Source organism: Hippocampus guttulatus, chromosome 5, assembly GCF_054856545.1.
Source record: "Hippocampus guttulatus isolate MCC_2025c chromosome 5, RoL_Hgut_1.0, whole genome shotgun sequence".
NCBI lineage: Eukaryota > Metazoa > Chordata > Actinopteri > Syngnathiformes > Syngnathidae > Hippocampus > Hippocampus guttulatus.
Genome location: NC_141265.1, coordinates 21221997 through 21238558, shown reverse-complemented (window position 1 = coordinate 21238558; position 16562 = coordinate 21221997). Strand labels below are relative to the sequence as shown.

At 42.3% G+C, this 16562-nt stretch overlaps 1 protein-coding gene across 2 annotated transcripts in view; it reads left to right on the top strand.

Moving 5' to 3' along the window:
* The window catches only part of pnpla7b (patatin-like phospholipase domain containing 7b), a 37402-nt gene extending 23432 nt beyond the window's left edge, over positions 1-13970 (top strand). The window contains exons 24-35 of one of the 2 annotated variants that reach the window (XM_086110752.1): positions 1911-2093; positions 2277-2395; positions 4611-4767; positions 4891-5007; positions 5097-5166; positions 5347-5463; positions 7271-7419; positions 8823-8975; positions 9051-9167; positions 9904-9988; positions 10076-10206; positions 11168-13970. In XM_086110752.1, the coding sequence (XP_085966878.1) occupies positions 1911-2093; positions 2277-2395; positions 4611-4767; positions 4891-5007; positions 5097-5166; positions 5347-5463; positions 7271-7419; positions 8823-8975; positions 9051-9167; positions 9904-9988; positions 10076-10206; positions 11168-11233 (1464 nt within the window). In that variant the 3' untranslated portion in view covers positions 11234-13970. Of the gene's footprint in view, positions 1-1910; positions 2094-2276; positions 2396-4610; positions 4768-4890; positions 5008-5096; positions 5167-5346; positions 5464-7270; positions 7420-8822; positions 8976-9050; positions 9168-9903; positions 9989-10075; positions 10639-11167 lie in introns of those variants that run through there. The other variant, XM_086110751.1, reaches the window with a different exon arrangement.
* The last annotated feature ends 2592 nt before the right edge of the window (positions 13971-16562 follow it).

Here is a 16562-nt window from a genome sequence, read left to right as displayed (position 1 = left end):
GAGCGTCCAATCAGCCTGCCATGCATGTTTTTGGAATGTGGGAGGAAACCGGAGCACCCGGAGAAAACCCACGCAGGCCCCGGGGAGAACATGCAAACTCCACACAGGGAGGCCGGAGCTGGAATCGAACCCGGTACCTCTGCACTGTGAAGCCGACGTGCTAACCACTGGACTACCGGGCCGCCCTATTAGGCAGACCTTTATTTCATATTTCATATGTCCATTTCTATTTGAAAACGATGGCCAGCTCTGTTAATTTTCCTTTTCTCCGCTACAGTCTCCGTTATAGGGCTAGAAAGGATCACATAAGGATAACTTCTCGAGGGGTGTGTGCAGAAATTCAACAATAATTCAACACAACACAACTCTGAGAAGGGTGTGCTTGGAGACACAGATTGCGCTTTGAGAAATTTTCATAACGCACCCTAGTGCAGGGGTCTCCAACTCCGGGCCTGGAGGGCTACTGTCCTGCCTGTTTTGCAGCTCTCCCAGGAGCAACACACCTGATTCAAATAATCAGGATCATTCTAATGCTGCTTCAGAGCTGGCTGATGAGCTGATCGTCTAGATCAGGTCAGGTATGTTGCAGCTGGGAGAGTCGGCAAACAGGCAGGACAGTAGCCCTCCAGGCCCGGAGTTGGAGACCCCTGCCTTAGAGCATAACCTCAGGTCTGCTGCAGTCTTCTGGTTAAATATCGAATAACTTTTTTGTTCATGTATCTCTTCAACTGTGGTCAACAGTACTGATGGGCCACACATTATTAATCTTAATCCAGAGACTGCAGGCCAGTGGAAATTAGAAAACAGGCCATAATTGGCTCCTGGGCTGGACTTGACTGCTAGACATGATTGACCTTGTTTTTTTCCTTGAATTGAAAAAAACAACCTGCAGCTATTTACACTACTGTATTATTCTTTGCAGTTGATGTCCCCCAGACCGAACTAAAAATTTTAATCTTATTCTGTTTTGACCTTTAACGCCAGACACTTCTCACATTTTAGTTTGATTATCCTTATTTAAAAAAACAAACCAAAAAAAAAAACGTTTTCACAGTACAAGACTTAAATAAGGTTTTCAATATGCACTGTGAAGGTGACCTTTGTTTTTTTTTTGTCTCATTCTTGTAGCTTTTTAACTACATCATATCTATTAATAAAGTAACATGCAAATAAATCATTAAATATTCTAATAAAATCATTTAAAATACCTGTAAAGTAAAACACAAATATGTAGGTTGGACATTGGATAGAAACCGGAACGGCTTGCGAATCTGCAAATAATTGACTTTCATTATAATTGCACACACACACACACAGACATTATAGACCGCTTGGGACTTGATTAAAGGGTATTGTGTTGTATTTACATTTTGTCAAGTTATTGCTTGCATGAATTTTGTTGTCAAGTCACGAATACTGTAGGAAGTGGCCGCGTCGACTCTTTGTTTCCACACACAACTATATACACTCACAAACGACAGCACAGATCTCAGTGAATTTGTGTGTCATATCACTGCAGTATGTCTGCAATTGTAACCAGTGAAATCTGTTGATTGGTTGTAAAGGCAAGAAAATGATAACTATCAAAATGGGTCAGCGTTTGCCCATCCTGGTGGACCACACTTTCTGAGAATCACCCATATACACACCCATTCCGATGAAATTGGGATGTTGTGTTACACACAATTCAAAACAGAATAAAATGATTTGAAAATCGGAGAAACAATATCGATGTGAATGTATGTATTATTATTTTTTAATCACAGAAATTCTTCACAAAGTGGGGCTATACCACTATTTTCCACAAAGAAGAGCCCCCTCCCCCAAAAAAAGTAAATGAAGGAAAGTACTCCAGCAATGAATGAATTACATTGCATGATAATCTATTTTCACTGCTTGTCACCCTGTAGTTGGAGCAAATGTTGGAGAGTAGTGCTGTTAGAGCCCAGAAGCAACTTGTGTTGCTGCACAAGGAGGATGGGCCCCCACCCAAAGGGACTGCTGAGTGGCTGAACATGCGAAGCTGGATCTCCAGACACCATCACCTGTCCTGTCCTCGCAGAGTTTTCTCCAGGAGGAGTTTGCCTAAATTGGTACTTCAAGTTCACACCAACACTGGCACAAGGACTTAGCAATTAACTCTTCTGTTCACTAGACTAGTTGACACTTTCCAAATTTATATTTTGAGAGAAATGGATTTGCGGCAGTTTTGGTGCTTCATCTCTCAGTGTGAGCATGAATCGTTTCTGAGTGTTATCTCTTTGCTTTGTGACCAGAGAGAGCTGTATCAGCGTGTGTTTGAAAAGTGTCCAGATCGTCACTCGGACTTCTCCCGCCTGGCCAGGATTCTAACAGGAAATAGCATTGCTGTTGTGCTAGGTGGAGGAGGTGCTAGGTACTGTGCCTTTAAGATAATCCAATTGCAAACACTCCATTTATAACATAGCTAGAGATCTGCCGACGTCAGTCTACACAAATGTAGTCTGATTTTGGACGTAGTTTCTCATAGCCGGTTTTGAGTTGTCTTGACACGTCGTAGCCCGTGTAGTGTGATGTACTCAATGATTGGTCGTGAGGCATCTGGGACATTTCAGGACCATGACGATGATTCTGGCATGTCAGAAGTTTTGGTCATCTTGCTGCACAATGTGACATATCCTCCGTTGTCCTTTGATTGGTTCTTCGGCATTGACCAATAGGAAGACAGTCCCCTCCTACTTATGACGAGAGACTGGACGTGGCGCACACAGTCACAATGTGGTATACCAGAGGTGCCCTTTTTTTTTAACCTAAGATCTACTTTTCGATCAACCAACTTGCCGCGATCAACACGTTACCGTGCACGCACGCATACGCACGCACTTGCAAATGCATGCCTTGATGAACAACAGCCATAACGGCCCCTAAGATGAACGAAATAGAAGCATAAAGTAAACACAAGCGTTAATGAGTTTGTGGAAAGGATTTCCTGCCTACCTTTGTGGGAGACCTGACCGCAGATGCATACGACACACTTTTACAGCCTGTTACCTATCGTAGCTCACGCATACCGTGACACAGTAGGCAGATTGACCAGAATGCCATTCTTTGCAAGTGACATTGGTGAAATGTACACAAAATGAACTTTGACTGATAATAATAAATAATAATAATAAAAGCTGTATCGCAACAGCTCTGATCGCCTACTGCAATTGCAGACTGCTGAGCGCTAAGAACTTCCGGTGACACAGGTCACGCACCACCGTAGGTTAAAGGTGACCAGCCTTATTTATTTATTTATGTATTTATTTATATCTTAATGATTTTTGTGAAAGTGACACTGATAAGATGATCAAGGTGCAGTGTGCATTTACACAAAAAGTATATGACTAACATTCACAGAGATACACAAATGTTTTGGGGGTTTTTTTGGTCCTCTACACCCCTGGTGATCAACTTGGGACCATTCCGTCAGCTACCGGTCGATCGCGATCGACGTAGTGGGCACCCCTGTGGTATACAGTATTTAAACAGCGACTTGAACAAAAGGGGAAACATTAGAAAGTAAACGTAGCATTTTAAAACTCAAGCTACGTTTGCTAACTGCAAAGCTTATTGCTGATTAACAGACCCGATGTCATTGAACTAATTAGCCAGGGTCTTGTCGTGTGACATATCGCTCAGTCCAAGACACAGAATGATATTTATCCGGTAGTCTGACGGTGCAACCATCGCGATTGACCAAAAAGTTGTGGACTTTTAAAATGCCAGTTCATGCGTTCAAAAACATACCCAACATTTCATATGACGGATGATTGATGAGTTAAAGAGAATATGTTTATCCATCTAAATTTTCCGATCTGCTTATCCTCACAAGGGTCGCGGGAGGTGCTGGAGCCTATCCTAGCTGTCTTCAGGCAGTAGGCGGGGGACACCCTGAACCGGTTGCCAGCCAATCGCAGGGCACATAGAGACGAACAACCATCCACCCTCACACTCACACCTAGGGACAATTTAGAGCGTTCAATCAGCCTGCCATGCATGGTTTTGTAATGTGGGAGGAAACCAGAGTACCCGGAGGAAACCCACGCAGGCCCCGTAAGAACATGCAAACTCCACGCAGGGAGGCCTGAGCTGGATTTGAACTCATTACCTCTGCATTGTGAGGTCGACGCACTAGCCACTGGACCACCGGGCCGCCTGTGCCTTTCAGGACAAGGCATACAAATCTGTTGTAAAATTAACTTTTTACCAGTCGTATTACAGTATATTTGGTGCCCTTAATCAAGAAGTTTTTTTTTAAATTGGCTTATGTTTTTTGTATATATCCCGATCTTTGAGCTGTTGCCTTTGTTTAGAGAGCTTCACGTGTTCTAGTTAAGACGCTAAGTTGGAGCGGGAGCCCGGCCTGGGCGTAGGGCTGAATATTGAGCACAATGGTGGATGGTTCTATATCCATTGCGTGCAATTTGTTGCATTTTTATTGTCTGTGGTTACATTTTTGTCCAGATTTGTAATTTCTTCCAAACTTTTCCTTAATTTAAGCTATCTGACGAATATATCAGTCACACCTCGGAGGCGATCTGTGCCCTCCGTGATTATGCTTACTTCCTATGTGGTGTCCTTTTCAGGGGTTGCTCCCAGGTTGGTATTATCCGGGCACTGAATGAGGCAGGGATCCCTGTGGACATTGTCGGTGGCACCTCCATCGGGTCCTTCATGGGAGCGCTGTATGCAGAGGAGAAAAGCAACAGTCGAATGAGGGTCAGGGCTCGTGAATGGGCTATGGTAGGTTCATGAGGAAACAATCAAATGTCTCAGAATCACAATTATGTTGTTCTTGTTGCTCACATACTACTATTCAAAGCAAATAACTTAATTTTTGCTGCATTTTCATTCTTTTTTTTTCAGGATATGACATCGCTCTTTAAGAAGATTGTGGACCTAACCTACCCTGTCACGTCTATGTTTTCTGGGGCTTCTTTTAACTCTGGCATTAGCTCTGTTTTTAAAGGCAAACAAATAGAGGTATGGTGACATTTGGTGACAACATTTGTAACCTGCTAAAATACGGGATAATTTAACAAAAACAGCTTTGATCACTTGTCACCTTCCAGGACTTGTGGCTACCATACTTCAACATTACAACAGATATCACAGCTTCCTCCATGAGAGTTCACACTGATGGTTAGTCTAAATTTCTAATTACAACCCCACACCCCAAACCTCCTCCACTTGCTCCCCAAAAAATAAGTATGGCATGAAGCGACAATGTTGATGTTGCATGAACTGAAAATTGGAATCCATGACTAATGGAATGTTTGAACTGCTTCCATTTATTTTCAATGTTTAAACTTTTCCTGGCAGGTTCACTGTGGCGTTATGTCCGTGCCAGCATGTCACTGTCTGGTTACCTCCCTCCTCTTTGTGATCCCAAAGATGGACACCTTCTGATGGATGGGGGTTACATCAACAATCTGCCTGGTAAGACCAATCAGAAATAGGATAACAACACCCTAAATTTAGTCCAATTAGTAAAAGATTTCACTTTTGGCGACACCAGCAGTTGCACCTGATTAACCTGGTTCCACCTGTCTGCTTATAACCCGAGAACTCACCCACACAATTGTTGTCATATGATTTTCATTGTGTTGCTGCTTTTGCTGTTGCTGTTGAGCAACCTCCAACTGGGTCCCAAAGCGGCTCCTAAAGCCGCAGCGACCCGGGTACCTGCAGACCCAGTTGTCGGCTGTTGACTGGGAACTGTTCGTAGCCCGAAGGCACGCCCAACACCGCTTGGAGGTCGTTCCCGAATTGGGCTGTTGCTGCTCTCTGAGTTACGTGGGTCCTTGGGTACCTTCAGGCTGCTCACATCTGTGTTTTTTTTCATGAGGCATGCGTTTGGGTAATTTTCACCCGACATTAGTGATAGAGAGTACCATACAGTATATTACGGGTGGAATTTTCCCAGTGTTAGTATTTGTGTGTTTTTGTTATTTTATTTATTTATTTTTGTTTGTCGTGTGTTCTTCCTTTAAGTGCTTTAAAAACTGGAATCTAAACGGATAAGAGTGTCAAGGAACATGAGCAAAACGGTCTCGGAAATAACACTTGAGACAGCGAGCAAGGTCAATAATCTGACAAGATTATTGATACACTACTGTCTGTGTTTTATGTGTTGTGTTATTTTTGTTATTTTGACTTCAAGATGGCGCCGCGAGAGTGGCTGCCTTTCCAGCAGCTCCTATATTTTGTTGTTCTACTTCTTCCTTTCATAACTTTGCTGCTGTGAATTGGGAATTTCTCCATTGCAAGACTAATAAAGGTTCTTATTTTATCTTATCTTAGATACTAGGCAATTTAGCAGTCCTTAAATACGGGGCAAGGCTTTGATTAATAACAAGGAACAGGTGCGCCTGCTGGAGGGAACCGCCCTTCAGTTCATCGGGAACAAAACAAACACAGGATATGACAACAAGGAAAATTATTATTTTTTTAATTATTATTGGGGGGGTACAGGGTTCGATTCCGGCTCCGGCATCCCTGTGTGGAGTTTGCATGTTCTCCCCGGGCCCGCGTGAGTTTTCTCCGGGTACTCCGGTTTCCTCCCACATAACAAAAACATGCATGGCATGCTGACTGAACACTCCAAACTGTCCCTAGGCGTGAGTGTGAGCATGGATGGTTGTTTGTCTCTGTGTGCCCTGCGATTGGCTGGCCACCGGTTCAGGGTGTCCGCTTCCTACTGTCTGAAGATGGCTGGGTTAGGCTCCAGCACCCCCTGCGACCCTTGTGAGGATAGGCGGATCGGAAAATGGATGGACGGATGGACGGATTTTTATTGGGGCTATATTACTGTAATGGGAATTTGACATCTAACAGTGCTAAAATGTAAGTAACCGTCCGTACCATTGAATGCTGACCAGTTATTTTGCAGATAAGCAAAGTTGCCTGCTCATGCACTAGACTGCATTCTGTGTAGCTGCTCAAAATGCTGATTGTGCTGACCTTAACCCCTCCCAAAGAGAAGAAAACAATATCAAAAGAGAGCGTAAGACGTGGGGTGGGGGGTTGGCGCAAGGCTCCCTTGACAGATCTGTGAATGGTGTCTCTCCGTGTTTTTTTTTCTTTCTCAAATAAATCTCATTTTTTTTAATACTTGTTGTCTTGGTATCCCTGGACCTTTTCTTTTATTATTGTTTCATGCCCTTCATTATTTAGATTTGGCTTTTCTGTCCATCCCAAATCAATGAATTTCCAAAATCGTCCTTTGTCTTTTCTTTCTTTGCAGCTGACGTGGCTCGCTCGATGGGTGCCAAAGTTGTGATTGCTGTCGATGTTGGAAGCCGAAATGAAACCAACTTGACCAATTATGGTGATTCCCTGAATGGGTGGTGGCTTCTCTGGAAACGATTCAACCCTCTAGCTGAGAAAGTCAAGGTATGTGAATCATTACCGGATTATAGTATTCAAATGACCTTCATAAGGGTGCTTTGTTTGGTTTGTTTCAAATCCATTGAGGTGTGTGGACGCAAAACAATATAGTATATTCCATATGCTGTATTATCATTGGTTTTCAACCTTTTTCAATGATGTAACCCTGGTCAAATATTCACCAAGTACCTCTTAACCAACGGGAAGCATTTTTGCACAAAAAAAACAACCGAGTGCTGTGCCATCAGTGTCGGTTTTTTTTTTTAAACTCCATTTGTAGTGGCTTCTATAGAACTATTTGAAGACGGAAAAAAAAGACGTACCAATGATGGAGAAAGACAAACTTAATATTATCATGTTTCAAAGTTTCACTTCAGTATATGCTTAATTGACCTCGAACGCTATGTTCTCACAATTTGTACACAATGGAGCACACAGAAAAAAGGGCCAACTTGAGCTGAAGGAAGCCAGGGCCTCATTAACTGATAAGACAGGCAGGAAGGTTCAACTTCGGGAGGGCAGCATGACCAGATGTCCTCCAGTTTGTTACAGTGTCTCAATTCATGTGAAATCTACCCATTGTATTAACAAGGTATCCATGGTTTGCACCGGAAGATGTTTTAGCCTCCAGGTGTCCACTGAGGGAGGGGCATATCGGTGGGCTGGGCTGGGAAGCGCGACATGCAAATGAGGAGGAATGTTTTTCTGATATGTTACTTGTATTTTGCATATCCTGTGAATAAAAAGTGGTCAGCGGGGGTGCGAAGGTGGGGTTTCCATCTGAGAGGAAACACGACTTGTGTTGCCTTCGAGGAACTTCGTCCCCTTTGATGATCAGCAAAAGACAATCTGTTCCTGAGTCTTTTCATTCAAAGTTCAAGATGGTCGGGGGAATTCCCTGACAATAACCCGTGACTAAAAAAGAAAGCAAGTATTAACTTAAATAATAATAAATAAATAAAAATAAATATTTGTGCACATCAAAATAGTAATCAATATAAAGTGCCTTCTTTTGGGATTGTAGTACAGATCTGTTCGCACAAAGTTTCAAATCAATCATTCACTTGATTTGAAACAAAATCAGAGACTGTTGGAAAAACAATCAGCTCATGAATTGAAAACAAGACTGACAACATTACCAACTGTCAACACCGAATATTGCCATGTCATTGTGAACTTGGTTTTTAGTGAGACACTTGAGCTTGTGCTTCACTTAGTCATTCTTGGTGGCAGGGAGTCAACTACTGTGACCAAGCTCTTATGTTGCATGGATGCTACGTTACAAATATATTTTAAAATATCCCCGGAGGTGCCTTCTCGTACGCAAACCCCCATTTCAGAACCACAGCTCTATACTCTCGTATACTGCATACAATGATATTCTCTAATCTCCTGACCCCTTCCTCCAGGTCCTTAATATGGCCGAGATCCAAACGCGGCTTGCTTATGTTTGTTGCGTCCGACAACTGGAGTTGGTTAAAGACAGTGAGTACTGTGAATACATCCGGCCTCCCATCGATCGCTATGGCACACTGGAGTTTGGCAAGTTTGATGAAATTGCTGTAAGTATTCTTGTCCTCCACTGATCTTTCACCAATGGGCTGAAAATCACATATTGATCTTTTACTGCGCTACAGGAAGTGGGATACCAGCATGGGAAGACACTGTTTGATGTTTGGCGACGGAGCAATGTGGTGGACAGCATGCTTAAAGACAGACATCAGGAGGAGTTCCATAAGACCAAAAGTAGTCATGTGAGCACAATTTGTGGGTGCGTGTGCGCGCGTGCATATGCAGTATGCGTACGTGGGTGTAATTTTGTGTGTTTGACTTCCTGTAATGCAAGTTTGTTAATGAACTTGGTGTCATGCAAGTTTGTTGATGATACAAGATCCTCTTCTAATGGCTACCGCAATTAACACATTTTTGATATGAGGTGTGTCAGAAAAGTTACAGGACTGGAGTCACAAGGTGCGGTTCAAACACACTGCACATACGGTAACTCCAAGGTTCCCCCTACGATGTGAGTCACACGATCAATCAAAGAGATCCTGCTGCGTTTTCTTCTGTCGGCGCATGAAGAAGAGGTGAAAGTTGTGGCAGGACAAATGGTTGAGTGCTTCACCATCCAACAGTTCTTGGTTGAGAAGGACATTGCCGTTGTGTAGCAACTCCCTTAGACTCAATTGACCTGGCTCTCCGTAAATTTCTCCTCTTTGCAAACTCAATGGAGTCATCAAGAGACCTATTTTGAAGTTGTGGACCACAGCAATCTCATCAGGAAGAATACTTCCAGAAGGGCATGGCAGAGAGAACTTCAGAGAGATATTACTTTGAAGGGGAAGACTTGTTTTGTCTGCTGGAATAGACTCCAGCTCACCTGCGGCAAAAAATGAGCACCGATTGTATGAAAAAATAGATGAGCGGATGGGTTTAGGTTGAGAAAGCGATGGTATGAGAACAGACGCTGATATGTTTTTTGTCTGCTAGGTGGTCACATGTCCAAATGCCTCCTTCACTGACTTGGCCGAGATCGTGTCACGGATCGAGCCTGTCAAGAATGCGTTGATTGAAGGTTTCCTTTTTAAATCATTTTTAAAACACATTTTGTAACCTTGTAAAAACACAATCTAAATGATCCACAAAACATTTTTTTTTTCAGAGGAACTATCGGAAGACTACCAGACTGACTATGATGAGGAGGCGGTAGAGAGCCCTCTGTCCGACTTTGAGACGTTCATGCCTGGCGGCGAATATACAGAGGGAGAGGAGACAGTCGATACCGCCGAAACGGTACGTCCTAACAAACAAGTCAAAGCTCCGGCAATGAAATTCAAATACCGTTTGTCGATTTGCACACAATTCGAATTTTCTTTCTCGGTGATTCCAAGTATGGCTTTAAACATATGATAATGATGATGATGATGTCAAACTTGATTGAAGAATGAAGTCTAATGAAGTAAATCACCTTGTGCCGTTCAGAAGTAATTGCAATATTATCAGGATGATGATTTTTATTTTGGGAGATCCAAGTTAATCTTGTCCCATGTGATGCTGTGGAAATTATGTCAAGTTGAAGAGTGTGATATTGTCAAGGCCAAAATATACCTTTGGCATCAGCATGTCCTTGTTTTTTTTATTGTGTAAAAGGGATTAGGTATGTTTTGAGATGTTTCTGCCGCGTTTTCACAGAACCATAATATTTTGTCATGGTTCATCAATTTTAGGACCACTGAACTCGAGGGTAGTATCTCAAACCATTGTACTTACCGGTAAAGGCTACGGTGAACTTTCCAAGTGCAATTTTCAACAAAAGAAATATTGTTGTTGTACATTGCGCAAGATGGGAGCATGCATCCATATTTTCCCTAAAGTTTTACTTGAGTACTCTGTATTCATTCATCTCTGCCCCTGAAACGTTTTACTGTGTTTCTGCTGTGGTCTAAGAGCGAAATGGATTAAATTAGTCCAAAAAAAAAAGTAAAAGTATCAATCTGTGAACACATCCTGTCATTAAAATGCAAGTCAGTAAAACACAAGTAATTCCTAGAATGCTTCAATACAGAAAGCAGAACAAATACAATGCTCCTTTCCTCCTTAGATATTGATATCAATAACTGTAGTTTTAAAACAAAAAAAAATTATCTGCCTTTTAAAGCTTATCAGAATCAAATCAAAATGTCTAGATAAAGGGAAAACAGTCGACTTCGAAGCAGTATTCTAATTTTTTTTTGTTTTTGTTTTTAATCCACAGGATGAGGAAATTCAAGTCAGAATGCGTCACTGGGCGAATCATTCACAAGAAAGTCATCAACTCTAATGTCCATCAAACATCAGAAATGTCTGTCAGGACTGCTGCCCACGATACATTTTCAGCACATTATTTCTTGGGGAAAATTCACCCAATTTTCAATACTGATAAACTTATGGTCTACAAATGACTTTCTTTCATAACTGGAAAAATATATTGACTGAATGGCACATTCAGTGACTGAAAAACTCTTCCATCAGCAAAGTTTTAATTTAGGAAGAAAACTATACAAACTGTTTGCTGCTACATTTTTATTTCTTTGGTAAGATTTCTGTGGACAACCATGATTTCAGTTGGTCAATGAACTCGGATTATGCTATCCATCGGATATGGCAAGCATCGTCACAATATGATACGATGTACGGAGTATGTTGGGCAGTGTCACTTTTTGGAACAGTTTCCTGCATATACCTCATGAGGTGCATTTCATAATTGTGCGTGCGTGTGTGTGTGTGTGTGTGTGTGTGTGTGTGTGTGTGTGTGTGTGTGTGTGTGTGTGTGTGTGTTCATAAGTTCAGTATACTGTGCCTTCAATTTTATCTACTAAAGGAGGCCCTCCTCTTCTCCAGTGCTATGTAAAAAGAGAAGGAAATCTGATATTTGTTAACTCAGTGTTTTATTTTTGCTTGTAGACTGAGAACATTTGGGATTGACCTGACAAGATGACTATGATGAAACAAAATATAATTCCATCCCGATACGCTTGATCCTCACAAGGGTCGCGGGGGATGCTGGAGCCTATCCCAGCTGTCGTCGGGCAGTAGGCGGGGGGACACCCTGAACCGGTTGCTAGCCAATTGCAGGGCACACAGAGACGAACAACCATCCGCACTCACACTCACACCTTAGGACAATTTGGAGTGTTCAATCAGCCTGCCATGCATGGTTTTGGAATGTGGGAGGAAACCGGAGTACCCAGAGAAAACCCACGCGGGCCTGGGGACAATATGCAAACTCCACACAGGGAGGCCGGAGCCAGGATCGAACCCACGAACTCTGCACTGTGAGGTCGACACACTATCCACTGGATCACCGAGCCGCCCGAAACAAAAAGATAGAGGTTTTATTTTCAGGCATTTACATCCAGGAATCTGAGACAATTTATCTTGAATTATTTCTAACAAAAATGTCACGTTATTAAGTGAGCAAAAGTGCTGGAACACACTGTTAAAAAGAGCTGAAGTGGATCAGGCAAAATGGTTAGTTCGAAATTGTATGGCTGCAATAACTTCATTAAGTCTCTGATCCTTAGGCATACTGTACTTCCTTGGTGATTATTTTGCAGGCTTTCATCGCAGGCCCCTTTCAATTGTTGTTTTCAGGGGTCACTCCCATCACTCGCCTCTTTTGCAACTACGGTGAATGGTCAGTAGAGTTGAAGTGTGGAGACTGACTTGGCCCTTTTTAAAACCTTGCACTTATTTCAGTTCATTGACTTTTTAGTTATTTTGGCAATTTTTGAGTAATCATCTAACTGCATGATAAAGTTTCACCGAACTAATTTGCATATTTCTTTACATTGTCAGACAGTATGTTTCTTTAAATTTGAGTGTTAATTTTGCTGCTGCGATCATGTCGTTTGGTCAAGATTTACTTGTCAGTCCCAGATGAAGCTATGCTAGGCCAAGCCATGACGTGTACCTCTACTAAATTTCACAGACGTACTTGTGTAATGTGTGAATGTCTGTGACTGTCATAGTATTGTATTCTACCACTGATCACTTTAGCTCTGCTTGATACTTTGTACATTGTCTCACAGTTGTCACTGGGTGGTACCACCGCACTACGGTTCACTTACATTACGAAATGTCCTTCCATACCAATTTGTCATGTCCTTGTTTATGATGATACTAATGCAGCGTGTTATACCGGAGACAAATTCCTTGTGTGTTCTTCATACTTGGCCAATAAAGATGATTCTGATTCTGATGTAACTGTGGAATATTGACACTTGGAGGATATGGGGGGTTTTTCCTCAAAGTTTGAGCATTTCCATCATGGTGGCAAAGGGTTTTCTTTGTTTCATCGATTTATAAAATTCTAGCTGGGCCTGTACCTTTGATGATGTTCATGACCTTCACTTGTATGATATCTTTGAGAGATAGGTATTATCTTCTAGATAAAGGTTATGGCACTTGTAGGGTCTTTCATGACATCTTCTTCAATGATTCTCTTCTCAACTGCTGTTGTTGTTATTTGCGCTCGTGGTTTCTTTCTTTTTTTGGGACATTTAAAATGGTTGCATTGGCGATGACGGTTTGCCCGCAGTCTCTAACTGATATTCCATTGTTCAGTTTCACAATTGGGCAGCCCGGTGGTCCAGTGGTTAGTGTGTCGACCTCACAGTGCAGAGGTACCGGGTTCGATTCCAGCTCTGGCCTTCCTCGGACAACAACTAAATTGTCCCTAGGTGTGAGTGTGAGCGTGAATGGTCGTTCGGCTCTATGTGCCCTGCGATTGGCTGGCAACTGGTTCAGGGTGTCCCCTACCTCCTGCCCGAAGACAGCTGCGATAGTCTGTCTTCGTGTCTGTCAAGTTGAAGTGTTGAATTACATTACATTCAAATGTGGTATCACTTTGAATACTCGTACTACAGGATACGGTTGAATATTTCTGCATTATATGATATACTTTAGAGTACTGTCACTACAGAACTGTAATTGACATAAGTGTTTGTATATGTTGCTCGCTTAAAAAAAATACAGTCCTGCCAATGAAATGTTCAATAAAAATAGTCAATCTCTGAGTCAGACCTGACCTATCTTTGTCAATGGGGAGGGTTTTAACAGTTTGCGACCCCTGGAAGATTGTTTCACAAAAGAGGAAGCTGATACCGAAAGTCATTTGCCCCCCACAATTATAACAATCATTGACACCGATTTTTTTTTTTAATGTTGGCTCGACAAACTGCACAAAAGAAGACTACCCATAGCAAACATCCATCCATCCATTTTCCGAACCGCTTGATCCTCACTAGGGTCGCGGGGGGTGCTGGAGCCTATCCCAGCCGTCTCCGGGCAGTAGGCGGGGGACACCCTGAATCAGTTGCCAGCCAATCGCAGGGCACACAGAGACGAACAACCATCCACGCCCACACTCACACCTAGGGACAATTTACAGCGTCCAATCAGCCTGCCATGCATGTTTTTGGAATGTGGGAGGAAACCGGAGCACCCGGAGAAAACCCACGCAGGCCCGGGGAGAACATGCAAACTCCACACAGGGAGGCCGGAGCTGGAATCGAACCCGGTACCTCTGCACTGTGAAGCTGACGTCCATAGCAAACATGATTTGTTTTTTAATGCTTGTATTTTTTAACATTTAAAACATTGGAAGTGCAGCCTACTTTGACTTCCAGCAGTGCAACTTTCAGAGCTATTGAACCATTATTCTTTCCAAAAGTGACATGTGACATGTCTTTTACTTTGAGACTCCCTGTCACCTCCAGATGTTCAGTTGCACCGTGGTGTGTGGCTACTTTTCTTCAGCAGAGACAAGGAAGATAGACTTCATGGGAAGATGGATGGACCCAAATCCAGGGCCACATCCGAAGAAAACCTGTTGGAGGTTGCAAAAGACCTGAGATTGGGATGCAGGTTTACCTTCTTTGACAATGCAATGGTTCTAAACTGAACATATCCAGGTGTTAGAATGACCAAGTCAAAGTCCAGACCTGAATCCAAGTGAGAATTTGAAAAAAAGATTTGAAAACTGCTGTTCACAGACGCTCTCCATGTAATGTACCTGAGCTGGAGCTGTTTTTTCCAGGAAGAATAGTCCAAAAAAATTAGTCTGTCAATACACAAAACAGTTAGAGGCATACCCCAAAGGACTTGTATCTGTAATTGCAGCAAAAGGTGGTCAGTATTAACTCAGGGGGTTGAATAATTTCACACGAGCCACTTTTTAGTTATTTATTTGAATTGTTTAAAAAAAACAGTTTGAAATGTCTTAGAAATGTTGTTTCACGTCACAATTGTGTCCCACTTGGTGTTGATTCTTCATACACACAGACACACACACACACACACACAACCTTAAATCATATGTTTGAAACCTGAAATTTGGCATAAGGTTAAAAAGTTCACAAGGCACTGTATATAATAAACTGGAAAAGCAGCAGGGATAGCTCTGGGATTTTTTCAGTCCCAGGGCTAAAATGTGGCCAAGGAGGGTTGACAGAAATAATTTATAAATAAATTTTAGAATATCGAATAAAATGCTGGTGGGGCTTAACTAGAGCCATACAGATAATGATGGGGCACACAACACATATGTGACCTATGGACAACATCTTTGTCTAATGTTAGCATTTGATGAGCACATGGTGAACCTTCACATAACAGCAGGATTCAGTTCGCAAGATGACTGCGTGTCCTACTGTTAAACAAATTTCTGAAAGGTTTCTACATGTAGATATTTCACTATGACAGACATCCAACGACACACACAATATTGTTAAAACTATGTCCTGCAATTAATCAGTTTTTTAGCATCCATTGAAGAAAGGCAAAATGCTAACTGAAAACATTTTGTTGTTGTCTTTGAATGTAACAGTTACTCATGATGACAGGATGGACAGTGAATTCTGGCACACTCAAAATGTGATTATGAAAATATACAAAATCACTCGTTTCACCAAGTAATTTTCTTGTTGACTGTAAATCCATCTTCCGATCCTCTTATCTTCACAAGGGTCGCGGGGAGTACTGGAGCCTATCCCAGCTGTCTTTGGGCAGTAGGCGGGGGACACCCTGAACCAGTTGCCAGCCAATCGCACAGAAAACAACCATCCACACTCACACTCACATCTTGGGACAATTTAGAGTGTTCAATCAGCCTGTCATGCATGTTTTTGTAATGTGGGAGGAAACCGCAGTACCCGGAGAAAGCCCACGCAACCCGGGGGAGAACATGCAAACTCCACAGAGTGATGCCGGAGCTGGATTTGAACCCAGTACCTCTGCACTGTGAGGTCGACGTGCTAACCACTTGCCCACCAGGCCGCCTGGAAAACCATGTACATGAAAAAATGTTTTGATTCATGTAACCGCTTATCTGAGGAGTGTTTTGGACATGCAACCACCCCCCCCCCCCCCCTCAAAAAAAGAAATCAATGCGAGAAATGTTACAAAATGAAGAAAACATGCTGTAAGAGAGTTATTACATTCCTCGTGTGTGTGCAAATGTTTGGCCAATTATAAGGCCTATTTTTATTTATTTTTTAATTTATTCTGCTATGTTTTCATGATTTTCACTGATTCTGTTGAGGACACTAAAGACACGTTTGTGATATTGTTCCCTAAAAACAATCTCAATATGTACATGAAACCGGGGG